We start from the raw sequence: 26,534 nt of genomic DNA, 5'->3' as shown, positions 1-26,534 counted from the left end.
CACAGGAACAACGCCCACAGCTGTCTCTGGACTGAGCTTTGATTCCATACAAGTTTTGAGTAGTATTCCTGGGAGTGGGATGCAAACGCAGAGGAGATACCGGTCCGTGTTGGGGGAGGGGGGTGGGCGGAGACAGAAGTGGTCCTAATCCACATTAAGGGAAGCAAAGAAAGAAAGAAAGAAAGAAAGAAAGAAAGAAGAAAAGAAAAAAGAAAAATAGAAATAGTCCTGATCCATATGGAGGTCAAGGTGGGGGAGGCAAACAGAAATGGTTCTAATCTGTATTTATGGATGGGGAGAGCCAAAGCAGAAGTAGTCCGGCTCCATATTTGGCATCAGAGACAGGAGCTGGTTCGGGGTCGGGGTCGGGGTCGGGGTCGGGGGAGGCAGAGGTAGAGGTGATCCTGGTGTGTCTTGATGTTCAGCCAAAGGAGGAGGGTCCTGGCTTACGGCTGAGCAGTGGCAGGAGCTCTCCTTTTGATCTCTCTGGTTCACCTCCAGAGAACCCTTCCTATAGCACTTCCGTCACCTTCCTCATTACAGAATGTCCCCAACAGTCGGGCTCCCAGAGCTGACTTGGCAGCTCTGTGCAGACAGAGGCTTCTCCGGTTTAGCCAGCGCTCAGGACTGCGGCCTCATGTGCATTATTCATTCACACCATATTTTTCCTTTCCCAATTCTGCTCACACAGTCGTCTGCCCTCTTCCAGCGCTCTGCCACCCGCCTCCCCTCGGGGCTCCTGGAACCCAGGGTGACGCGTTTGGCAGCCCTGGCTTTAAAATTTTCCCGGCCGGGCTCCGCCTCGCCGGCAGCGGGCTCCACCCTAACCCTAAGTCCCAGGCGGCCACCGGCTCCTCCCAGTTCTCTGAACTACAAGTCCCGCCGTCCCTCGCGCGCGCTCTCCCGCCTCGCCCGTGCCCCCCACAGGCGTCGCCTGTAAATCGGTCAAGGGTGCCTCCCATTGGTCTCTCCGCCCTGTCAGTCACCTGGGAGTATTGAGGGGCGGGTCTGAGGTGGAGATCCGGATCCGGAGCGGCTGAAAGGCGGAAGTGGAGGCCGGAGCCTGGGACACCGCCGGGGGGAGAGGAGCGGAGCCTGTCCGAGCCCCGGCCCCAAGTAACGCCGCCGCCCCGGAGCCGCCGTGAGTGTGCCTGTCCCGCGACCCAGTGTCTCGCTCGCGTTGAACCCTCTTCGGGGCAGCACTTCCTCCCGCCCAACCCCGGCTTAGGGGGATAGTGACCCCTCCCCCGACCCGTAGCCCCCTCCTAAGGGGCTCCCCAGGCGTCGGGCCAAAGGGGGGCCCTTCTTACCCACTCTAACCGGCCCTTTATGAGCCTTGGGACACCCCCAGGGCTCTCCTCTGGCCTGTCCAGTTCAGTTGTGGGAGGGAGAGACCCCAAATTCTGCTCCCTCTGCTCCCAGAACTGGAGGAATCTTTGCTAGGTATGAAGGAGGCGGTCTTCCTTCTCTATAGAGGTGGCGAGGAGTGCTGTCTGTCGCGGTTTTCCTCCCCGCCGGCCCACACCGTCCCACAAAAACAGTTGTCCCCTCCAGCCCTAGGGAAATTTTATCTCGATTTCCTCGGGGTGGGGGGGAGGGCGGAGGGGTCCTGGGTGACAGCGTTCCACTCTCACAGGCTCCCATAGCTCCTCCCTTCCCCTCTTTCCTCGAGCCAGGGAGCCAGCCAGGATCTCAGTAGAATTTGAAGTCTTGGCCACTTTTTAGGGATGAACTGCCTTCTTGTCTTGCCCCCTCCACCCCCATATCTGTCCTCTAGTTATATTGTTCCCTAGTTGTGTTTTCTGAGTGTATTTCTCTTCCTGCCTCTGAAAAATTTAGCTGAGGTTTGCTTAATCCTAGCTACAGATCACAGATCAGGGTGGATCTGCCCATTCATTATCTTCTTTCTCTCTCCCCTCTCCCCCTCCCCCTTGCTCCAGGCTCAGCCCTGTCCTCCCAGAGCACGTGAGTGGTTTCCAAGCTGCTTCAGAGGGACTGCTCCTCCTAGGACTGCTGTCTGTTGGTCTTTAGGGTGGAGGGAAAAGACCAAAAATTAGGAATCTGGAATCAAAGGGTCCTGGCTCATCTCTTTCCCACTCTCAAACACACACACATCTCCTTGATCAACAGGTCTATGCCACTTCTAGTCCTAGGGCCTCTCCAGTCCCTTCTGGGCTTGGACAAATTGTAGATTATAGAGGAGCAAGGTGAGAGCACAGTGGCACCTCTGGCTTCTTGATGTGCTGATTTTTGTAGCCCAAGGGATTCCCATACATGCCAGAAAGGGCTGATTCCCCCCAGCCTTTCCAAGAGGCAGCCTGTACGGACATCTGATCCTTGTCTAGTGCTTGGGACTTAGGTGTGTGAAATGGCTATTGTCTCAGACCAGCCTGGGAGGTTCTTTGTTATGTGGCCAAAGTACAGGCCAAGACTGTACCTTAACGAGAGTAGCCTGACTCTTTGAGGCCATGACCGACCCTTGCTATCACATCCGAGGAAGGGAGGAAAGGCCATGCAGTCTTTGGGAATTTCTGTAGCTCTTCAGTGTTCTGCACCGTCTTTACTGCCCTTACAGGTGCTAAACGTTTTTTTTTTTTGCCTTGAGACCTTTTCTGACTTCTTCTGGACAGTCAGTCACCAGTGTCTCACTCCTACAAACTTTTGAGCTAGACCTGGGATGCACTCGTTTCGTTTTTTTATTGGACAACAAAAAAGCCTACCTTATTGGGGTCAACAGTTGGACCACTAGTGTGGTCTTCTTTGGAAGGTTGTTGGAGACTTCTGTGGCCAGTCTAGTTTCTCTAATCTGGTCAGCCTGTGCCTCTGAGGGGCAGGGCTGGAGAGGCCTGACTGCTCACTGGCCATCGGTCTCTGACCAAACTTATCTCGCCTGTCGAGGGTTGTGGTTTCTGGAACTCTTTGAGAGTCACAGGATGAGGCTGCCAGCCTTCTGAGGGGACCCTCTTTGTCTGGACATGCTCTCCCGGCCAGAATTCTGAAACAGGTTTTTGAAGGAGAAGCTCTCCCTTTCAGAGAGATGTGGAAGGCATCAGTGCCCCCGGTAGTCAGGCAGCCGCTTCCGGTATCCAGGGATTGTAGAGTCCAAGCAGAGATCTGACATTGCTTGGCAAAAAGAGGAAGGGCTCTGTGTGCCACAGAAGCCTCTCCTCGCTTGCCTCTTTTGACTAGTTGGCCTTTTCTGCCTTCATGCAATAGAGAGGTGGTAACGATGGCTTTTTAGAAATCATTTTAAAGTTGCAGGGTTTTTTCACACACGATCCTCCCAAGAAACAAAGTTCTTTTCATACCTGTTCCTTACCTTACAAGAATCCTGGGAGATCATGAGATTTTGTATCTCCATTTTAGAGATGATGCTGAAGGAATTTAAAGTAGCTAGCCTTAGGTCATCTGGTTAGAAGGTGGTAGAGCCGGGGCTTGGGATTTAGGAATCCACGTGCCTCTTTTTCCCTGAGAGTGGGCCCTTCTTCGGGCTGCTTCAAGGAATGGGCACGCAGGGTGAGCAGGCAGGGGCCCCGCTGCAGACCCTTTAGCGTCCGTGTCATTGATGCCCTCCTCTGCTTCTGTTTTTTTCCCCACCCCCACACCACCTTCCTAGCCTCCATGACCCCCATCTCCTCTGCCTCTGGGGACCATGGTAGTTATGAGTCCCAAGTCAGTACTCTTCGGGGCGGGAGTTTGCTGACATCTGTAGCATTCACTTCTGGGAAAGTCGTGATGGCTAGAAAATGAAAGTAAAAGTGAGTGGGCTCAGGGGTCTCTCTGGGCCGGGTTATGGGTGTTGGGAGCCAGCAGCGCGGCTTCTGCTTCACCCCCTGATTCCCCTTGCTGCTCGCGGGTGGGAAGAATGTGGCTGTCCACCAGTAGCTCCTTTCACTAGAATTTACATGGAAACAGCAAGGTCAAAATTCAAATTCAGCCCCACGAAGCAAGTCCTTCTTAGAGACATCCTTCTTCTGAGCCTTGTCCAGTAAACAGAGAGGTAGTATGGTAGGGTGGAAAGCACAGGAGCTTTATAGAGTCAGCCAGAGCTGAGTTGTTGTCTGGACTCCCCCACTTACCAGTCGCCTGGCCTTGGACTTGTGACTTGATCTTGTCGAGCCTCTGTTTCTTCCAGTAAAATGGGGATACGAAGTATTTTGCAGAATTAGAAACAGGGTAAAGGAGCTAGTCCGGTGCCTGGCACAGGATAGCCAGATACCCACAAATAGCAATTTTATGGATCAGTGGGGTTTCGAAGGCACATTATAATTCATCCCGAAGATTCTGCTTCAGCATTGGTACCAAGTGTTGCTGTGTCGCCTGGTGCTCTGCTTCATGGTTTCGCACGTTGTCTCATCTCACAGATACCGGTCAGAATCGGTGTGGGTTGTATTCCCATTTTGCAGAAGAGAATGCTAAGGCCATGACTGTGCTTCTTCATCTGGGGTTCTTGGACCCTGCGGGGGTCCTGTGCTGTGGGTACTCCAAGCCACCGACTAAGAGGGGTCTTTGCATCTTCTAGGCACTTCCATCTTAGTTTTAAGCATTTTTGTACTAAAACAGTCATGGATCTATTACAGATTGGAATGCAAAGTTTACATGAGTTTAAGCTAACACAAGAAACTTAGAGACAATATTTTGTTTGTGGCAGGCTGCTTTGGGTTCAATTCCCAGATTCCTGGAGTTTTGCATTTCCTCTCCCCTGACCTTAATCAGGGGTGCTTTTGTTGGGGCTGTTTGAGAAGCACTGCTTCAGGTAGGATTTATAATACTTTTTTTTTTTTAAGTTTATCTATTTATTTTGAGAGAGAGAGAGAGAGAGAGAAAGAAAGAACATGAGCGGGGGAGGGGCAGAGAGGGAGAGAGAATCACAAGCAGGCTCCATGCCATCAACACAGAGCCTGACGCAGGGATCCAACTCATAACCTTGAGATCATGACCCTGAGCTGAGATCATGACCTGAGATCATGACCTGAGGTGCCCTGTAGGATAGGATTTATAAACTGGGATGTCACCAAGTCCAGGTAATAGTGCTTCCAAGAGTCATGGCAGAGAATTGGAATATATCTTAAGGAGTCTTCCACATTAATAGCCTGGTATTTTAAGAGAGTAGTTCTCAGATTAAATACCCCGTCTCCTGTATATTGGAATAATAATACAAGTAAAAACGCAACTTTTTGAGCTTTGCTATGCTCTTCTTAGCCATTCTTGTGTCCTGACTCCTTAATCCTCCTGACAACCCCAGGAGGGTGGTACTGTGTTTAATCCCCTCGTTATGGTGGGGAACTCCCAGTCGGGTCAGAATCGAGTCTGTGCTTGGATTCCCCTCTTGTCCCATTTCTGGGCTGTGTGCTCCTCCCTTTGCCTCCAAGGCTCTTCTCCGCCTCACCTGCCTCCGAGGCACATTTCCTGACTTTTCCTCTTAAAGCGTGCAGTTGGCCCTTGGAACATCACTTCCTCTGTGAAGCCTTCCCTTCCTCTAAGTAGGCTGAGGGCTTTTCCCCTCCCTGCACTTTGGTCTTAGTACCCCTTGTCTAGTGCCTGAGCCCTGGAGGGGTCATGTCCTGTTTTATCTGTGTGTCCAGGCCTCCCATGGTCCCCATCATGGAAGGCCCCCTGCTGGGGTTGTTAAAGAAGAGGGCAGACAGTCATAGGTGCCCTTGAAGCACATGTCTGCCCACGTCTTTTAACACACACTTTCTGAGCTCACACAGTGTGGATCCCGAAGCCTGGCCCATATCTTTGGCCTGTCCTCCAGGAAGTTGCTCACACGCAGGAGAGCAAACAGGTGAACGGGATGAATGTTACAGTGCAGATGACATGGGAGTGGGGACAGGTCACAGACTGAATTTCCAGAGGGTTGCCGTCTCCCAGTCTCCAATCTTCCCAGTGAAGGGTTTCATGGGGAAAGGCGGCCGTGGCTTTGGCCATCCACAGTTCCGCCGGCCACCTTCTGCAGCACGTGTACCCGGTAGCTGTGCTTCGGTGGCTGCTTGTGGCGAGGTGGCACCGATGGCAGGCTGGGACTCAGCAAGATCACTGGGGGTGACTTCACCTCTGACGCGGGGCTGCTGCTTTGCACATCTGCATGGGCTCATTCGTGAAGGGGGGAGCTCTTAAGTGGCACCAGCAGCTGTGTGGACAGGAGTGGTGAGAGCAGCCTTCCCTCTGTGACCTACTCCCATGGCCTTCAAACTCTCAGGCCCTGTGCCTGTGGGGTGGGGCACCTCGGGACCACTGATGCGGCTCCTGCCACCCCTCTTCCCACACACCCCTCAGTGTGGCTCCGTGGAGAGTTCACTTGTCTTAGGAACATGAGTTCATGGTCACTGGTGTCCTTGGATCTCATTTTGCCACAAGATGAGCCACTGCCTTTTTTTTTTTTTTAAATTAACTTTATTTCAGAATAGTTTTAGAAAAACTTCATAGGTAGCACAGCTTTCAGTTTTCTCATCGGCTCACTTTCTGCTACTATTAACCTCTTACATCAATATTGCACATTTGTCACACTGAGTGAACCAATTTTGATACGTAATTGTTCGTGAAAGGTCTGCACCTCACTCAGATTCCTTTCGCTTTTATCTAAGGTCCTTTCTCTGTTCCAAGATCCCATCCAGACACCACATTGCATTTAGTTGGCGTGTCTTCTTAGGCTCCTCTTGGCTGAGCCAGTTTCTTAGGCTTTCCTTGTTTTTGATGAGCTTGACCATCTTGAGGAATACTGCTCAGGTATTTTTTAGTGTGTTTTCGGTTGGGATTCGTCTAATGTTTTCTTCACGATTACACTGGGGTTATGAGTCAGGGGAAGGAAGACCACACAGGTGAAGTGCTGCTTTCATCACACATCAAGAGTACATGCAGTTAACGTGACTTATCTCTGTTGATGTCAGCCTTGGTCACCTGGCTGAGGTGATGTTCGTCAGGTCTCTCCACTGGAAAGTCGCTGTCTCCCCTCCCCTTTCTGTACTGTCCTCTTTGGAAGGAGGTCATTATGTATAGCACACACTCGAGTGGGGGACTATGCTTCTCTCCTCGAGGGCAGTGTATCTACGTGAATTATTTGGAATTCTGGAATAGGAGAGATTTGTTTGTTGTCCCTCAGTTCTTTATTCTTTTTTTAAAATTTAATTAATTTACTTACTTTGAGAGAGAGAGAGAGAGAGAGAGAGAGAGTGAGCAGGAGAGGGGCAGAGAGAGAGTAATGGAGAGAGAGAATCCCAAGCAGTCTCTGCACTTACAGCACAGAGCCCGATGCAGGGCTCGATCCCACAAACCGTGAGATCATGACCTGAGCTGAGATTAAGAGTTGGATGCTTAACCGACTGAGCCACCCAGGCGCCCCGATTTATTCATTTATTTATAACAGTATGGACTCATGGATATTTATATTTTGGTTTGTAATCCAGTACTACTTTATTTTATTGCTCAGATTGTTCCAGGTCTGGTCACTGGGAGGTCTCTCAGGTCCCTTTGACCCACCCCATCATTGGGGTGGGGGGGGTTCATTTTTTGAGCACCTTTTTTTTTTTAATGTTTATTTTTGAGAGAGACAAACAGAGCGGGAGTGGGGGAGGGGCAGAGAGAGAGGGAGACACAGAATCCGAAGCAGGCTCCAGGCTCCGGGCTGTCAGCACAGAACCAGATGCGGGGCTCGAACTCATGAACCTCGAGATCATGACTGGAGCCGAAGTCAGACACTTAACCACCGAGCCACCCAGGTGCCCCTTTTGAGCACTTCTTTATTTTTCGTCACTACCAGATGCTCCAGGCTCACCTTGCATATTTCCTGCCCCAGTCCTAGAATCGGCTATCTCTTCAAGACCACTGCCTTTTTTTTAGCAACTGTTTCCTCTAAGTATGTTGATATGGACCTGTGTGGCTGGGTCCAGTTAGTTTCTTGTCTTGCTGGTTCGTCACTGAAGACACCAGAGTTCAACAAGGTGAAGATGCCCCTGGGAAATGTGTGTGGGAGACTCCTGGCAGTTGACCCCAGGAGCAGGCTGTTGCTTCTCGACTCACCCATTCATACTTCTTGTACCCCTGCCTGATGTTTTGACTGATCCAACAACTGGACTGATCCCCGAATGGTCAGATTTGGTGTTTGCTCTGGAGTTCACTATCCATTTGGGAAGATAAGATACATGACCGTCCTCTATTTCAGGTGCCAAGTGCTCCAGCCAAACCTTCGCCCTTAGAAGGGAGTCCCTGTGGCCTGGGCCGGTGTTGTTTTGCTGCCATTCAAGAACAGACCTCCCCTTTGGGAGGGTTTGTGGCTCTAGGCAGGCCCAGGGCAGGCTGTCACTTTGAGCTGTGATCCTGAATCATTGAGTAGCTTAAATCCTTCTGTTGTACTGTCAGCCCTCTGAAGATGTGTAACTTGAGCCCTTCTGGCAACACTAACTTGGGATCTTAACAGGAGTTGGTTTACAAGCCTCTAGTCTTCTATTCCTAGCTGCCTGTGTGTCCTCTTCAGGTGGCTCTGTCAGAGCATCCTGGGAATGGGGGAGGGCGTGGGTGGCCTTCCTCACCCTGGCTGCTCTCCTAGTCATCACATTGCTCTCTGAGCTGCTCAGAGGCTGTGGTGATTAATGACGCCAATTTCCAAACCTCTAGCATTTCCAGCCTGGTTCTTTAAAAGGAACTCTGGTTTCTTTGTCAGCTGTCCTAGTCCTGCCCCCCCCCCCCCCCCCCCCCCCACACAACTGAACTACTTCTTCCCTTTCCTGAAAGAGGCTTTGAAATGGAAGGAAGGGCATTTGGGCTTTGAGATGCTTTCTCTTGTGGGGCTTTTTCTTTCTTTTCTTTTTTTTTTTTAAGGGGTTATTGTTTACCTGTTTGAGGGTTCAACCCTGCTGATTTTTCCGGATAGTGGTGGTCCCCTCTCCATTCTTGTGGCTTTGGAAGCCAGTCTCCAGAGAATACAGGGTGAGGGTTATTGACAGGACACAGGACATCAAGGGTGAATTGGTCCTTTTTCTAGGACACTGTTAAAAGTCGCTGTCTTAGTCTGTTCAGGCTGCCATACCCAAATGCCACAGACTGCCCGGCTTATAAACAAGGACATTTATTTCTCACAGTTCTAGAGGCCGGAAGTCCAAGATTAGAGGGGCAGCCAGCATGGTCAGGCTGTGGTGAAGGCCCTCTTCCAGGCCAGCTTCTCTCCATGTCCTCACATGGCGGGAGGGGCAAGGGAGCTCTCTGGAGTCTCCTTTAAAGGGGCACTAATCCCAGTCATGAGCGTGCTGCCCGCATGGCTTAATCACCTCCAGATACCATCACATTGGGGTTAGGATTTCTTTTTAAAAAATTTTTTTTTTCAACGTTTTTTATTTATTTTTGGGACAGAGAGAGACAGAGCATGAACGGGGGAGGGGCAGAGAGAGAGGGAGACACAGAATCGGAAACAGGCTCCATCCAGGCTCCGAGCCATCAGCCCAGAGCCTGACGCGGGGCTCAAACTCACGGACCGCGAGATCATGACCTGGCTGAAGTCGGACGCTTAACCGACTGCGCCACCCAGGCGCCCCTGGGGTTAGGATTTCAACGTATGAACGCGGCGGTGGGGGAGGGGGGGTGGTGCACAGACATTCAGACCGTAGTCGATGTGTTCAGCATTCTCTCCAAATGAGGGACATTGAAGAATGGGGTCCAAGGAGACTGCAAGCAGAAGGAACGTGTGAACAGGGAGTGAACATACTGATTGAGGATCTCCTTCCTTCGTAGGGACCTCCAGGGTCAGGGGCTTCCCTGCCCCAGGAACATTTATGAAGGGCTTGCTCGGAGCCAGGCCCTCTGCCAAGTCTCACGTGTATCCTTTTGCCAGCAGCCTTGGGAGATGGGCATTAGTCTTTCTATCTTATGTATCGGAAAATGGGTCCAGTGGTAACACCAGGTCACCCCAGTACATGGTGGCTCCGGGACTTGAACTGGAGTTGGTCTGACTCCAAGACTTGTGCTCTTAGCCCCTATGCAGAAGGAACCTAAGAGGTCCTGTCTGAGGTAGTGAAGAGGTTCCTTGGCTGGGCTGGGCTGAGCTGGGCTGGGCTGTGGCTTGTGATGGGGTGTGAGCAGCCTGGCAGGTGGATGTGGATTTAAGCCTTCAACTGCCGCATCACTTGCCGGACCCAACCAGGCCTGTATTGCAGCTCCGTTCACCACCTACTGTGTGTGTATTGCAGTCTCTGTTTACGAGCACCTACTGTGTGTCTGGCTTGATATCATGTGCTGTTAAAACAAAGGAAACCCGTAGTGCAGCCTTGGAGAATGTTGTTGTGTGCTCCTTTTCATCTGTAACAGTGCCCTTAATTTCTCTACCCTCTTCACTCCTCATCTCAAGCCCCCAAGTTCTCCAACCTCTTGCCGGACTCATTCATTGAAACTTGTTTAGACTCATTCATTGCCTGGTTTCTTCACCTGGCACTCTTTCTGCATTTTGTTCAGCAAAGATTAAGGAAGAAAAAGTCAGGGGCGCCTGGGTGGCTCAGTGGGTTGAGTGTCCGACTTTGGCTCAGGTCATGATCTCGGGTTCCTGAGTTTGAGCCTCGCATCAGGCTCGCTCCCGTCAGCACAGAGCCTGCTTGGGATCCTCTCTACCCCCCCTCTTTCTGCCCCTCTCCTGCTCTCTTTCTCTCTCTCTCAAAAATAATAAACGTTTAAAAAAAGAAAGAAAAAGCCCGCCTAAGATACTGTGCTTTGTATCCAGGCTCTTGAGAGTTGCCTTCGTCCCTCAGATCTCACAGTGGGAGCTTTGACCTTGTTTCTTGTTAGTTGGGCGGCCTCTGAACCACAGTGTATGTGGTGTCTGAGCAAGAGGAATTTGGTTTGCTGGTGTCTGATACCTGATTCTCTTTTCCCCATTCACTTCTCAAACACGGTCTCTGCCCTCTGCTCTCTATTTAGGAGCTGAGGGCAGTGAATTCACTTGGCTTTCTTTTGTTTTCATTTTTTTGGTAAAGACAGGAAGGGTTTATGAGGGATGTCAGTTGCTGGTCACTTGTTGGTATGAGTAGCCCAACAAACAGGTGTGGCTGATGACCCTGACATTCGGCAGAGGTTCTTGGCATCTTTCTGGGCATGTGGCAGGAGCAGAAGTGGCAGCTGGCCCGGCTGGTGCTCCTGGCCCCCGCAGAGACCCTCCAGAGCCAGAGGGGAAGACGGGCTCTGCGTTGCTGAGATCCCAGCTAGAACTGTCCTAAGTAAATAGTAACTGCATGAGGGCACCTGGGTGGCTCAGTCAGTTAAGCATCCAACAACTTTGGTTCAGGTCATGATCTCATGGTTCGTGAGTTTGAGCCCTGTGTCAGGCTCTGTGCGGACAGCTTGGAGCCTGGAGCCTACTTCGGGTCTGTGTCTCCCTCTGTTTCTGCCCCTTCCCTGCTCAATCTCAAAAATAAACACTAAAAAAATTTTTTTAAAGAATTAATAAGTAAGTAAATAAATAAATAAATTAATTAATTAATAAAGTAACTGCATCAGCAGAACAAATACAGGGTAGCTGTGAGGCTTGTGGGTCAGCAGGGCTCCCATGTCTGAACTCACTGGCTTTCACGTAACTCGCACTCTGTCCTGGGATCACAGCAGGGAAGAACCTGTGCCTTGGCCGGCTCTCTTTGCATCCTCTCTCTGGCACTAGCAAGTGAAGAGCTGGGTGGTGGCCTGTGAGCCACTGCTCTGCTTCAGTCCTGTTCCCACCACATCTTGTAGCTAGCTGCGTGTGGATTTGTGTCGCAGAAGGTACCAAACTTCAATCCAGCTTTTGCTTGAGACTTCTTAGCTGCCCCGTTGGGGCCAGAGGGTCCACCGCAACCCTGCCGACTGGGGTGTGCTGAGTCAGGAGATTGGGTCCCCTTAGGGAGAATAGTCTCTTAGGAGTGTCAGTGTCAGCACCTAGGGCCCCTAGTGCCTCTTAGAGTCAGGAGACAGGACGAGTTTTGCCTGGTGCAGCCGCAGGTGGTCCCCTGTCTGTCTGGCCTTCCTCACTACCTGCCGCCCCAACGTCTGGCTCTGTTGGCCAGCACGACCAGTGAATGAGGTTCTCAGAGCTACCCATGACTCCTGGGGCCCTTCTGTGGACAGTACAGGCAGCCCACAGTGACCAAGCTGTGTCAGCAAATATGTGATGTTCCCCCCCGGCCCGGCCCCCATCAGTCATCCTCCCTATAGGCACAGGGGCTGGAGGTTTCCATCCTCTGCCTGAAAGTTAGCGCTGAGTCTGCTTCTGTCAGCCTCTCAGGATCGTCTGTTGTCGAGAGCCGAGAAAGCAGCGTGAAGCTCAGGGAAGGCTTTCTTGATGTTCTTAATGGGGCAGGGCTCCGGGAAGCTGGGGATCTGTCCCTCAAGGGTGGCTTCCGCCTCACTCACCTTGGCATCTTCCTGCCCAGGAGAAAGGGCTGTGGAGCCCGGTTCTGCCCGGAGAGTGGAAAGGACCGCTTGGTCATGTGCCTCTAGGGTTTCAGACTCCTGGAGCTCCTGCACCCTGGCCCCTTTTGCAGGTGTTAGTGCTGTTAGTGGCTCCAGCAGGAGCCCCTGTGGACAGTGTCAGGGCCCCGTTGTGGTGGGGAAGTCCAGGCAGCCAGCCCCAGCAGAGTTCTCGTTGAAAGGGGAGTGAGCTGAAACTGATCCCAGTTAAGGGAGATGGATTAAGGGTTCGGGCAGATTCAAGGGCATCTTGCAGTGGTAGGGGGCGCAGCTCACCCTGGGCGGCTCTCTGGGATGCTTTCCTTCCCTTCCCCCTGGAAAGGCAGTCCTCTTACTGTGACTGTGTAAACGCGGCACACCTTCCTCCCCTGCTGCCAGCTCTCCTGATCCTGAATCCCCTACTTTGTGGTGGGATGAGGGGCCCCAGCCCTGGCCTGACACACCCCATCAGCGTTCTCCCCAAATCTCAACCTGGCCTTCTAAGCCTCTGGCTTCCAGGGCCAAGATTCCTCTCTTATCCTCCAGGTGGGACACAGGTCCTCTGTGTTGCAGTCCCATAGTACTGGTCACATGGGAAGATGCCCCTCTCTTTGATTCCATCCCCCAACCTGCACCCCCTAAACCCTGCAGACTCTGCAGACTCCCTCTGGACTGATTGGAGAGTGCACAGCGTCACTGTGGTAACCTTTCTGCTCACTGAAAAGACATAAATGTCACCTTCCCTTTTTATTATGAAGCTTTAAGCAACTTTAAAATTCTTCAGCCCACAGTTAAGTGCAAATATATTCTTAGTATGTGTGTAGCGGTCCTGTTTGTATTGAATCCTATTAGCTTGCGCCTTGTTAGCTGGGTACTTTTGTTCTTTCTCTGCCCTCTATTTTTTTTTTTACATTTATTTATTTTGAGAGACATTTGTTCTTTCTCTGCCCTCTTTTTTTTTTTTATGTTTATTTATTTTGAGAGAGAGAGCATGAGCACATGCGTTCGTTGGGGAGGGGCAGAGAGAGAGGGAGAGACAGAAAATCCCAAGCAGGCTCTGCACAGTCAGCGCAGAGCCAGATGCGGGGCTTGAACTCATGAATTGTGAGATCATGACCCGAGACAAAACCAAGAATCGGATGCTTAACTGTCTGAGCCACCCAGACACCCCCTCTATTTTTTTTTTGTTTTTTTTGGTTGTTTTTTTTTTTTAATTTATTTAAGCAATCTCCACACCCAGCATGGGGCTCAAACTCCCAACCCCGAGATCAAGAGTCGCGTGCTCCTCTGACTGAGGCAGCCAGGCTCCCCTCTTTTAGTCCTCTTCTAATTCAGGCATCCATCTTTTTGATTGTCTTTATTATTCTGAATTTTGTTATACTAAAGAGGAGACAGAAAATATCTTCTATACAGGGAAGCTAGAATGGTTTCATAGCATTTGTAAGCTTTACTTTCTCACTGTTGTATGCAAAATTGGATTCCGGAAACATTCTGTATTGACGTGTAACTTACACGTAGTAAGATTTATACATCTCACTTGGACAGCTTGATAGATTTTTACATTTGTGTACATCTGTGTGTCTACCTCCCAAATCAAGATATAAAATATTCCTGTCTAGCAGTATTTTTTTTTTTTTACAGTTTGATACAAACTCATTTTTCCATTGTTAAAAGCCATATTCCATTAAAGCCTACATAGAAGGCTGTTATTTGTACATAGAACCCCTGTTATTTGTAGTGGCTGTGATGACACTGTTAATATTCTCGGGTTTTCTATCTGTGACGAGGAAGCCCTGCTAGAATTACAAGTCCTGGGCTTGGGTTCTGCCACCACCTGACTGTGACTGCAGGCAGGCCACCTCACCTCAACTTCATTTCTTCTGTAATTGGAAAGAGGAGGATGAGGTCTTCAAGGACCTTGAGCTTTGGCAACCAGTGAGTCAAAACTAGTTAGTTAGGCCCTTAGTACTGTAAGAAACCTGTCATTTGCTAGAGCCTCACCCTCGGCCTAATACTGTGTTACGCGAACTATGCATTGTTTCATTTAACCTTGACAACAACCCCATGCGATTGGTATTAAACAATACCGTTTTATAGATAAGAGACTGAAGCTGACAGTAGTTGCCTGTCTGACTTGGCCAAGGTCACTCGGCTAGTAAACGGTGGAGCCAGGCTCTAACTAAACCAGTCTCCCAAGTCCTAATCTGTGAGCTGTGCTGGGGAATGGTGAGTGGGTACCTCACGTGGCTCATGGCTTGTGTGGCTTCAGATTTTTCTTCCTTCTGAGTCTGCAGCCAGTCAGAGGCCCGGTAGTCCTTCTGTGAGTCTGCCCTCTGGTCCTGTGTGCTGGTAGTGGCGATTTTCCCCTTTGAGGAAGGCCTGTGTTCTGGAGCCTGTGGGTAAATCATCTCCCTGGCTGACTCGAGCTTTTTAGTGTCTTCTAGCTTCACCTTTGAACCTAACTACCTCTTCTCCTGTGCCCCACTTTTCATTCTCTGCAGGCTAACACATTGCTTCTGCTGTCATCGTTTCTTGCCCAGCTCTTGTGGTGTTAGATACTCAGGAATGCTTTCATCTAGAGTATAGCTGAAGAGTCACTGGCCAGGACCACCTTTTAGGGGGCCCTGGGCACGGTCACTTGGTTCTCCGTCCTTCCCCCACCAGGGGCTAACCTTGAGTGAGCCCTTCTCAGCCTCTGGTCAACGGAGTCTGATTGGTTTCCCTAATCAGCTCACTGTCCAGGCTGTGCCAGGACTGTCAGCTAGAGGAAGTCTCTGAAGCAAACAGGAAGTGTGAGAGACGCCCATCAGCTGGAATTGCTCACTCTTTTACCAGGAAGGACAAAAAGCATGAAGTGGGTGACTTCACGGTTAGAGAAGAGACATATCTAGTGGAGGCTAGGGTGAAGGGCAGCAGCATCTGGCATCTTAGAGGCTTCAGTAGTTGCATGAAGCCAGGAATCAGTCCCCACCCACGGTCTGATCCACCTGTGTTGTCCATGGCACTGATCTGGAAGGGTGCCTTTCTGTCTCTGGCATTCCTCCCTCCTTCCTGTATCAGCTATAGCTCTTTAATGTGTATTTATTTTTGAGAGGGCGTGCAGAGAGAAAGGGGGGGAGAGAGAGAGGGAGACAGAAGACCTAAAGCACAGGCCCCATGCTAAAGAGCACAGAGTCTGATGTGGGGCTCGAACTCATGAACTGCAAGATCATGACCTGAGCCGAAGTCCAACAGTCAACCGACTGAGCCACCCAGGTGCCCTCAGCTGTAGCTCTTGTGCTTAAATCGGCTGCCTAGAATCACTGGGGGAACTTACTTTAAAAACATTTTCTGGACTCTGCTTTTAGAAATTTTAATTCAGTTGGTCAGGGTTATTTCTAAATGCCCTGGTGATTCTGATAAAAAAAAAGTTTGGTACCCACTGACCTTCTAGTGTCCAGAGCAGAGAAAAGCCAGAGTAAGTGTAGTATTTTGCTGTTTCTCTCTCTCTCTCCTGCCCTTGGCTCCAGAACTGGCTGGGCATATATTTAGGAGCTTGGGTCCCTCTGCCCTTTCATGTACATTGTGGGGGAAAGTGTCGGGTGCCCCCCAGTCCTTGTGATCTCTTCCATTTCCTATGAAGATAATAAGATTGGAGATGGTGCTTATACTCCATAGCCTCTGAACAAACCAAGGTTCTGACTTGGAGCGTAAGGGGAGCAGTCACGTCAAGGTGAGTCTTTTGCCATGGGTCTGAAGCTCTGCCCATTTTAGCAGCTTCGTGAAAATATCCAGGAGGAAATCCATCCTACTGGTGTGTTTTTCCTGGTGTTGGAGAAACTGGTTTAAAAAAAAAAAAAATCTTTTGGCCCATTCTGTATCTTATAAGAAACTCTGACTACAACTTTAGCTCTTAAAGAGAATTTGATTTTTACCTGAAAGAAGATTTTTGCTATGGCATTTTTGGTTATAATTCCATTACCTGCCTGTACCCGTGGGTAATTCTTGCCTCTGGTTCAGAAGATTCCCACAGTGAGATTCCCTCCCCCAGCTGGCAGGCCAGCTCAGTGTGTGAATTCACCTTTTCCACCTGCCTGGGTGCATCCTCAGCTTCCCAATCTTGGGAGGGGAGGGTATAAAGCTTCCTGGGGTTCTGGGTGTGGCCTTTGCCTGTCCTAAACACGCCCATGTCTTCGCGTGCCCTTTGTGGCAAAATCAGCTTCCTCTGTGTCTTTATTGTCTTGGAAGGTCAACACCTTTGTTCATGTGATCAGCCAGAGGGGCCAGGAATAATACCACGAGGCAACGGAGGCCATAAAAAGTGCCTTGTGTGCCTGCTCATGTGCCTCTGGAAAGCAGGATCAATATCCAGGCAGAATATGTCACCTGCCAGTTTGTGCCGGGGAGAGCACCTACAGCGCTTTTAAAAAATACAGATACTTCGGGCTCCTGGGTGGCTCAGTTGGTTAAGCATCCGGCTTTGGCTCAGGTCATGATCTCATGGTTTGTGAGTTCAGGCCCCACATGGGACTCTCTGCGGTCAGCAAGGAGCCTGCTTCGAATCCTCTGTCTCCCTCCCTCTCCACCCCTCCCCCACTCGGGTTCTCTCAAAAATAAACATTAAAAAAAAAAAAAATACAGATCCCAGGCCCTCCTCCAAACCTTTGTAGGAACCTCCAGGGGCCGGCTGCACAGGTGATTTTGAAGTACAGACAAGGTCAGGAACCACTGGATAAGAGTTACTTGTCTCTCCTGGCTTGTTAAAAATACAAGTTCTGTCTGGGCAGGTTTGGAAACCCACTGATTCGATGGGGACAAGACTTAGATGTTATCTCTGTATTTTTTGACTTATGGGTGCTGATTACTTCCCACCCCAGGAGCCCTCAGCCCCAGCTGCTTTGGTTTTGTTGGAACCGGGGACTTGATCTTCCGTTCCCCTCTCCCCACTCCTTCATACCTCCTTCTGTAGTGCCCCAGCCACACTCTGCCGCCCAGCCGGGACGATGTGTCACGTGGATTTGTGGTAATAACCAACTTGTAATTCCATTGTGGTTTCCCTCTGCTGCTGTCGCCTGCCTGGCCCTGGGCGGCTCCTCCCACAGTTGGAAGGAGTCAGGGCCTGCAAGATCACTGTGACTGTGGGCTGGAGCCACACCTTGCAGGCCAGCCGGGCTGCTGCCGCACAAGAAGGTCTCAGGGTCTCGCTCACCCAGCGACCGGAAACAGGGTGGGTGTTGTCTCCAGCATTCTTCCCACCGCAGGGAGATGGGCCAGGAGCACAGGAGGTAAAGGAGCACACAGGCAACCCGCATCCAGGTCTTCACCTATATGCTGGGTGCCCTTGAACAGGGCATTGAACACCTGAGAGGCAGGCTATTTATGTGAAAAAAAATGGGAGATTGTTTTAAAGCTAAAGGGAGATGATGGTTATGCAATTGCTCGGTGAATGCTAGCCGGCTCTGAAAAGGATTTCTTTGGTAGGCCTTATGAGGAAGGCTCTCAAAGAAGCCAGAAGCACAGACCCTGCCTCAAGGGCCGGAGAGTCTCGCAAACATCAGTGACTGGGGTGAAAAGAGAAAGTTGTAGGGGCGCCTGGGTGGCTCAGTTGGTTAAGAGCTGACTTTGGCTCAGGTCATGTTTTCGTACTTTGTGGGTTCGAGTCCCGCGTCAGGCTCTGTGCTGACCGCTTAGAGCCTGGAGCCTACTTGTGATTCTGTGTCTCCCTCTCTGCCCCTTTCTTGCTCATGCTCTGTTTTGGTCTCTCTCTCAAATATAAGTAAACATTAAAAAAAATTTTTTTTAAAAGAGAAAGCTGTAAAACTGTAAAATATCATAGCACTAGCATTTCTTGTTACTAATAGGGATTCCCCAGCTCCCCCCCCCCCGCCCCCCTGTACTGCCTGCCTTCCTGTATTCTTGGGGAAGAGGTGGCTCCCGGTTCAAACCTCTTTTCCCTTGGTGCTATCCAGAAAGGAAACTGTTTTTCCTGGCTAGTGAATCATGCTTCCTGAAGCTCACTTTTTAAATGAGTTGCTAGGAGGACGGGGATGCGAAAAGGGATTTCAGACTGAACAAAGCAAGCCCTTTGCCGTCAACTTCTTGCATGAGCATAGCCCGTCGCTGCCCACGGATACCCTTCTCTTCATTCACGCCCCCGTCCTCTGACTGTAGGGGGATGCACTCCCCTTGCCGAGGGGGCAGCTCTGGGCTGTACTTGCTTGGGCTCTTGTTCTGAAGACCCCTCCTGCATTGACTCCATTCTGCTAAGGGTAGTTGAATCAAAGCTTTTTCTTTCCAGCTTAGGTTCAGATGCTATACAGATGTTTAGGATGAAATACCTTGTCACAGTACTCGTCTGTAAAACATTCTGTAAACGTTCTGGTATTTTTTAGTATAAGTCTTCTAGAGGCTTCTGGAAATAGGCTCTTTATCCTTCTTTGCGCCTCCAAAGCTATCACTAACAGAGTGACTAAGATGTCAGTGCGGAACACCGGCTGCTTGGGGTGCAGGTTTCGGTGTCCCTCATTTGTGTCTGCCCTCCCATACTTCCCTGTTCCTTCTCTGCGTCACCTTCTGCCTCTGCCAGTAGAGAATGGAACTGAGGTCTCTGTTGAAAAGGGAAATTTGGCAGCCGTTCTGACTGCCAGCAGAGCTCTCTGGCTTGGGTGTGTGTTTGGTTTTGTGTGTGTTTTGTGTTTTAATGTGTGTGAGACTTCTGGTCCACCAAAAATGAGAGAACCAGGGGGAAGAGGTTTGGGATGAAGGAGTGAAATGGGACTTTGATTCCAGTGCACAGTCCAGCCTCCGACTGAGAAAGTTAGTCCTTCTAGAGACAGCAGGACAAAATGGCTATTTTGAATACAACTTGCACTGGCCAGTCCCTGGTCCCCGAGTGCCCACAAGGTTGGCCAAGCACCTTGTCTGATGAGCTTTCTATCTGGACTCCCTGTGCCCTGGTCAGCCTCACCATCCACTCTGGCTTTGCACCAAGGTGCGCTGTGATCTTAGCTACAGGACCACAGGTTTGTTGTTTGTTCATCTGGATCCTGGCGTCTTCCCGCATGATTTTTTTGGTACTCCAGGGAGCCTGTTGACTTAACTGTCACCAGGCTGCCATATGCCCATTGTTCTGCGTGTACGTGATACTTGGGATTGGGAAGTAATATGTTTGCTCAGAACCATGAACCTAGAGTTGGGAGACCACTTTTCACTGCTCAGATGATTGTAGGGCAAATAGATGTATAGTACCTCCTAGTTCGGACTCTTCTCCTAACTTCTGGGAGGTGGGGGCCGGGGGGTTGGCAGGATGGGAGGATTCAGGTCCTCAGGGAGGGCAGCGGGAGGGACCTGTGATTTAAGAGTGATTTGAGGGGCGCCTGGGTGGCGCAGTCGGTTGAGCGTCCGACTTCAGCCAGGTCACGATCTCGCAGTCCGTGAGTTCGAGCCCCGCGTCAGGCTCTGGGCTGAGTTCGAGCCCCGCGTCAGGCTCTGGGCTGATGGCTCGGAGCCTGGAGCCTGTTTCCGATTCTGTGTCTCCCTCTCTCTCTGCCCCTCCCCCGTTCATGCTCTGTCTCTCTCTGTCCCAAAAATAAAAAAAAAAAGCTGAAAAAAAAAAAAAAAAAAAAAAAAAAAAAAAAAAAAAAAAGAGTGATTTGAAAAGGGCTTGCTGTGCGACAGTCTCTGGCCTGACCAGTACTGCTGATCTCTCTTGCAGTTGGAGGTCCCCCGTCCTCACTAAGTGCCTCTTCGCGCAGCACCGGCCCCCGCCCCACGCTCACTGGTACCACTACAGCAGGACGGGCCATGGCGGGTCGGGGAGGTGCAGCGCGACCCAACGGACCAGCCGCTGGGAACAAGATCTGTCAGTTTAAGCTGGTCCTGCTCGGGGAGTCTGCAGTGGGCAAATCCAGCCTCGTGCTCCGCTTTGTCAAGGGACAGTTCCATGAGTACCAGGAGAGCACCATTGGAGGTGAGTGGGCACAAGGGAGTGGGGCGGCCTCAGGAATGCCAAAGAAACGCCTTGGCGTTGAGAAGGGAGCCGCCTGCCCAGAGGGACTAAACGTGCCTGCGGCGGCAGCACCTCTTCCTCACCTGGGCCCTGGAATCAAATCCAACAGCTGGTCTCCATGCCGGAGTCCCCACCGCCACCCAGTAAGACTTAGCTGGGAGTCCAAAACTGGCTTCTCCTCCCGATTATGCCACTGTACTATTGCGCGGCCTTGGCTAAGGGCCTTCCACTGACCCGGCCTCTGGAAGGGAGACCCTCGGTCTGAGGGTCCTTCTGACCGTACCAGGCAGTGCGTCTGTCCTGGCCTCTCCTACTTTGCAGAATGGGGAAATGGCCTGGTGAGCGGGCCAGCGTTTCTGAAGTTGACCTTTACCCTCGAGCTCAGAGCCTATCATTGATTTCCTGGTGGTCAGCGTGTAGCCCGTGAGGGCGTGGGCTCAGTTCCCTGCCTCAGTGTCCTGTACAAACCTTAGGGGCCAGGGCGGACGTTGGGCTTGAGTCACCCTTTCTCTGCCCTCTTGGTAGGAGGTTTCCAGGCAGCTGGAAGCTAAACGGGCCGAGTCAGCAGTCCTCTGCTGCCTCCTCAGCACCCGAGTCCGGAGCTGGAGACGGGGAAGTGAGGCAGTTTCCCCCACCCTGGGCCCTCAGGGGCATGGGGGGAGGGCAGAGCAGGGAGCTGGCTTCCACTCTGAGCTCTCTGGGATCCTCCCCTGGTTCCCAGTGGGGAGGGGACTCCCACCTGCCTGTCCCGGCTCTGGGACTCCTCCTGAAGCATGTGCACAAGCGCCACATGCTCCCTTGTCTCCTCAGACCAAAGATAGGGTCACTGTGTTCCCTGAAGGTCGAGCCACAGGGTGGCCAATCAGGAATGGGTCAAGGTCAAAGCTGGGGGTGGAGGCTAGCCAGCATGCCTGGAGGTGGCAGGGGCAGCCGGGAAGCCAGCCACCCAGCCTCCGCCTGGCAGTGGAACAGCGTGTACTTTCAGGCGGCCCCAGTGTAGCTAAGTGTGTGAGTGTCCTCAGGAAACCGAAGGCCAGCAACACCCCTGGGCCGGAGCAAACTGAGGGACTAGGGAGGCTTCCAGCCTGACTGTCCCCTGTGAGGGGAGGTGGGGAGGGGGACGGGGGGAGTGGTGGGCCCACCCTTCTGTGCTTGGGAGTCCATCTTCCCCTGGGCTTTTCCCTCTCCTGCCCCTTGCCAGTCCTCCTCGGAGGTGCTCCTAAAACGGTTCAGGTGCGGACAGACATCCCTTCTGCCCTTGCCTAGTGTGGGTCTGTAAGGCCTGTGCAGCCCCCAGTCCCCTTGACACATGGCAGAAAAATACAAACACCACCTACCCTGCTTCAGCCGCTGGGCTGGGGGCTTTTCTGGGCCCATCTCAGCAAAGAGTCCACATGCAGTACTGGGGAGATATGTGGGGGTGGCTTCTTGAGCTCCTTCTTGCCTTATAACACCACCTTCCCTCTTACAGCGGCCTTCCTCACACAGACGGTCTGTTTGGACGACACAACAGTCAAATTTGAGATCTGGGACACAGCTGGACAGGAGCGGTATCACAGCCTGGCCCCCATGTACTATCGGGGGGCCCAAGCTGCCATCGTGGTCTATGACATCACCAACACAGTAAAGATTTCCCCTTACTTCTCAACACTTTGTTCCTGGATGGGGTGTGGGCAGATTTCCTCTGTCGTTTGGGGGTGTCTCACCAGAATCTCCAGGGCGGTAGCATCTTAGACACTTGGGCTCTGCCAGCTCGAGCTTCCCTAAGTGAGTGGCCCTGGGCAGAATGCCGCCTCTGTCTCTCTGACATTCTGGCCTTGTCTCCCCAGGATACATTTGCACGGGCCAAGAACTGGGTGAAGGAGCTACAGAGGCAGGCTAGCCCCAACATCGTCATCGCACTTGCAGGGAACAAGGCGGACCTGGCCAGCAAGAGAGCCGTGGAGTTCCAGGTGGGGGGAGGACAGGACTTGGGGGGGGAGGAGTAAGCCGGCTCCACGCTTGGCTCAGCCTCGGCTGCTCAGGGGCTGTGCGGAGGGCCAAGTGGGGAGGCCGGGGCGCTTTCATCTGCCGTCCTCTCGTGACTTGAATGTGGGCCTAAAGGACTTCTCTGCTCCTCCTTGTTCTTTGTCATCGGCTGGTGGCGTGTGTATGCATAAGGATAGCTGAAGCTTCCGCTTATTTTTTGTGTAAACTGACTTTTCAATGAAACTTACTGAAAAAGGATTACTTTTATCCACATAAAACACGCACGAGTAAAATTTACGCGGTACAGGAAGATACATGGAATTAAATTTAAATCTCCAACCCAGACACTCAGTCTCCCTTCCCCCAAGTTCATCACAGTTTCTTATTTTTCTAGAAATATACCCATGCGAATGAATCCCTTTCTTTGCATCGATGGGGGTGTGCCCCATAATACTGTGTATTTTTTACCAGGCCCTTAACCAATGGACTTGTAGGTTGTTTGTAATAGCAAACGACTGGAAGCAGCACTGCGGTCAACATCCACATGCTTTTGTATTTTTTCCAAATGTGCATGTGCATTTGTAGGATAACTTTCTAGAAGTATTTTTTTAGCTTAGTGATTTTGAAGGGCAAAAGGCAGAATGGACTTAGGAAAACCTGAGTAAAACATCTGCCAATGTTTGTGAACTGAAAGGTGCTGTATGTGAAGTGGGGGCCTTGGGTGTGGTGCAGATTTGTGGGGGACCCAGAGCAGGAGAGCCTCGGGACTGAAAAATCCCTGCATTGTCTCTATTGTGTGTAAGGCGACTGTGAGGAGGGAAGATTTTTATCCTGGGCCCTGGCCCCTGCCAACTGTCATCATTTCCCTCCTACCCACTTTCTCACCTCCATCTAAACCAGGAAGCACAAGCCTATGCGGAAGACAACAGTCTGCTGTTCATGGAGACATCAGCAAAGACTGCGATGAACGTGAATGAAATTTTCATGGCAATAGGTGAGTTGCTCTCCTTCCCTCCCCTCCCCTGACCAGGGTCCTATCCTATCACTTGGCTGCTGTTTTGTAGTATGTGGTAAGTCTGTGGGGTCACTTTATCTGACTGCCACATATAGAGAGTTCACCCCGGAAGTTTCTACAGCCTGGGCCAAAGTCTCAACATTTCACTTTCTGACCCTTTAGATTACCACCCACCGAAAACCCTACATCACCATCCCCCTACCCACTTCTTAGGATCTTTAGGCTGATCTGGCTCTGTAGTGAGTCATCCTGCCCGGGTTTGAATCCTTGTTTTATCATTTAACTCTGTGGTCCTGGGGCAAGTTATTTAATCTCTCTTGGCCTCAGGTTTGTTTTTTTAATGTTTGTTTATTTTTGAGAGAGAGAGAGAGAGAGAGGCAGAGAGAGAGGGAGACACAGAATCCAAAGCAGGCTCCAGGCTCCGAGCTGTCAGCACAGAGCCCGATGTGGGGCTCGAACTCATAAATGGTGAGATCATGACCTGAGCCGAAGTTGGACACTTTACCGACTGAGCCACCCAGGCACCCTCTTTGCCTCAGTTTCTTGAAACACTCAGAATGCATGCGCCTGGCGCAAAGAAGCGAAGCTCCCCCATGGGTTATCCCAGATTGGGTGGTACAAAGGCCAGCTTCCACTCAAGCATACTTGGAAGAGTATTGGGGTAGCCCCACAAATGCATATTTCCCCTCCTCTTCCAAACAGCTAAGAAGCTTCCCAAGAACGAGCCCCAGAATGCAGCTGGTGCTCCAGGCCGGAACCGAGGCGTGGACCTCCAGGAGAACAACCCAGCCAGCCGGAGCCAGTGCTGCAGCAACTGAGCCCCCCTTGCCTGCCCGCTGCCCCCACCTCCTCCGCCTGACCGACCCGACTGGAATCCACTCTAACCAATCGCACTTAACGACTCGGGCTACCACTGCGGGGGCAGGGGGAGGGGTCCGCCATGATTTCTCCATAGAATTTTGATCATAGGCCGGAGTGGGTTATTCCACCTGCACCTTTCTGTACAAATACTAATTCAATTTTAAGTCTTAAGTCACTTTTTTAATATATATGATCTTCTGCTCTTCCCACTTCCAGCCCTTTCTATTGCTCTCCCACTCTTCCTCTGCTGGTAGTAGCCACGTGCCCCTGTTCCCCCCCCACCCTTGTATGTGGGGAGGCGGGGGTTGGAGCAGTTACCCTTCTTTCCCTCTTGCTGATTAGCAGACTCAGCAAGAGCATCCATATCCTTACTGTGTTTGGAGTGGGTTTGGTTCTGGGTGGTGGCCCTAAGGGGCGAGGGAAGGGAGAGGCAGCTCTTCCCTCAGCTGGCTGTCATCAGGCTGCAGCCCCCCCCCCCCTCACCCCCTGACGCACAGCTGGGAGAGAAACCACAGCATTACCACAGCATTATTGTGACAGCCACCAACCCATTCCCCATAACCCCCCTCCCCCTCCGTCACCCTGACCTCTGGCTCTGAGCCCTGTTCTGACCAAATCACGATGATGAGTATTTGGGGGGGGGGGGGGAAGGGGGGGGGGGGGGGGGGGGAGGGGATGGAACCAACTTTTTCTGTATTTTGTATTGTATGTTTTCTTCAACATGTAACCAATCAGTATCTTGTCAATATAGTCAGCCGATCGATCGACCTCCCACTTGTCTTCCTTGTCTCTCTCTGGCAGTTTATCAGACCGCATCTGCTCTAGCTTACTTGAACTAACTTCACTCCCCCACCCCCCACCCCGCAAAAGTGAAGGGATGCTGGTGGTGATGGTAACCAAGAGAAAGAGGCCCTTGCTCTACCAGCTCTAAGGGGTAGGGTGGGGTGAGAGTGACCTGGGGCTGAATCTCACCAAGTTTGAAGTTGAGGGGCCCGCATTTGCCTCTCCCCCACTCCCTCCAGATTCTACTGGGGTGATGTACAGTTTGTATTTGAAAATAGTTGGTCTCTGAAACACCAGAAACAACCTCTTTGGGGTTTTTCGGTTAGTCTGGACCAGGCTTGTGAAGGACTCGGTCCTCTCACCCTCCGCCCAGGTGACCTCTGAAACCTTGTGTTGTTTAGAAGGCCAAGGCCACACCAGGTCCAAGCCATCTGGTCCCTGGTCTGTCAGGGCCCTCTGCTGGTTGTGGAGCCTCCTGGACCTCTACTGCTCCCTGCTGGAGCTACTGCTCCAGGCAGTGAGCTAAGCTGAGTGGGCCACACTGAGCGGGCCCCCAGCTTCTCCCAGGACCACAGAGGCCCGGTTCTTGGTGGACTACCACCTTAAAGTGCCTTTCCTGCCTCCCCGAGCCCTCTTTACCTCCGTTATGCCTCGACCTCTGACCCCGACCCCAAGAAAAGACCACGGAATGCCAAGGCTGCTGCTGCACACCAGGGTTGTTTATCGGGTCAGGCTAGGTTGACCCTTATTAGAGCCACGGCCCCGGAGTCTCAGGGATGGTCCTGTTTGGGCCTCAGGGGGAGGCAGCGCCCGGCACTGGCCTCGGACGCACAGCTGGCCCGAGGGAGTCAGGCTGCAGGTCATGGCGGCTGGATCCAGGTCCGGTGGTAGTTGCATCTGCCGATGCACCCTTTGCGCTACGCGGTAGCCGGCCCCGTCCGGGCTGCAGCCCTCCAGTTGCCGCTTGCCCGTCACCATCAGACATTGGCCGTCCACTTGCACCAGCAGCTCGTCGGGAGTGAAGCCGTAGGTATCCACCTTCATCTGGAAGCCATCCTCCACGGGGAAGTTGTTCTGCGAAGCTGCCGAATCGTCCCTGAGCAGCCGTACCGGTAGCGTGGCCACCTGGTTCTGTTCAGCGAGGGCTGCGCTGGGACAGGGGGATGCCACCCGGCTCCTGCTGGGGAGACCGCTACCGACCCGCTGCATCCGAGTGAGCAACTGCTATCCAAGGGCAGTGGCGCGAGGCACGCGGGCAGCGGCGCGCAGGTCCGGGGAGGCACTCGCGAACCCCGGCTCCCTCAGTGACCCCGGGCCGGCCCGCTTCAGCAGTTTCGGGTCAGCCACACGAATCCTGCTTCCACAGGCCAGGTGGTCAGCCACCGTGGGGCACCGCTGCTGCTTTCATCCTGACTCCTGCCCCACTCTCAGGCCCTTCCCCGCTTCGGTCACAGGGCCCCACGGCTCTGGGCTGTGACCCACCTACGTACGCTGAACGACGCCAGACGTGCGATCCGGACCCTG

General features: G+C 52.0%; 2 protein-coding genes across 2 annotated transcripts; one reads left to right on the top strand and one right to left on the bottom strand.

Annotated features, from left to right (window-relative positions):
• The first annotated feature begins 1,024 nt into the window (after positions 1-1,024).
• Positions 1,025-24,995, top strand: RAB5C (RAB5C, member RAS oncogene family). Its single transcript, XM_049636093.1, has 6 exons — positions 1,025-1,141; positions 20,090-20,344; positions 21,855-22,006; positions 22,213-22,335; positions 23,252-23,345; positions 24,069-24,995. The coding sequence occupies exons 2-6, from the start codon at positions 20,179-20,181 to the stop codon at positions 24,182-24,184; spliced, it is 651 nt and encodes a 216-aa protein (XP_049492050.1). The 5' UTR covers positions 1,025-1,141; positions 20,090-20,178; the 3' UTR covers positions 24,185-24,995.
• Positions 24,996-25,708: 713 nt separating this feature from the next.
• On the bottom strand, positions 25,709-26,219 carry HSPB9 (heat shock protein family B (small) member 9). The gene has a single exon (XM_049636091.1). The coding sequence runs from the start codon at positions 26,217-26,219 to the stop codon at positions 25,731-25,733; it is 489 nt and encodes a 162-aa protein (XP_049492048.1). The 3' UTR covers positions 25,709-25,730.
• Between the last annotated feature and the right edge of the window lie 315 nt (positions 26,220-26,534).

The sequence above is a fragment of the Panthera uncia genome, chromosome E1 (assembly GCF_023721935.1).
Source record: "Panthera uncia isolate 11264 chromosome E1, Puncia_PCG_1.0, whole genome shotgun sequence".
NCBI classification, from domain to species: Eukaryota; Metazoa; Chordata; class Mammalia; order Carnivora; family Felidae; genus Panthera; species Panthera uncia.
This window is presented reverse-complemented; position numbering and strand designations above follow the sequence as displayed.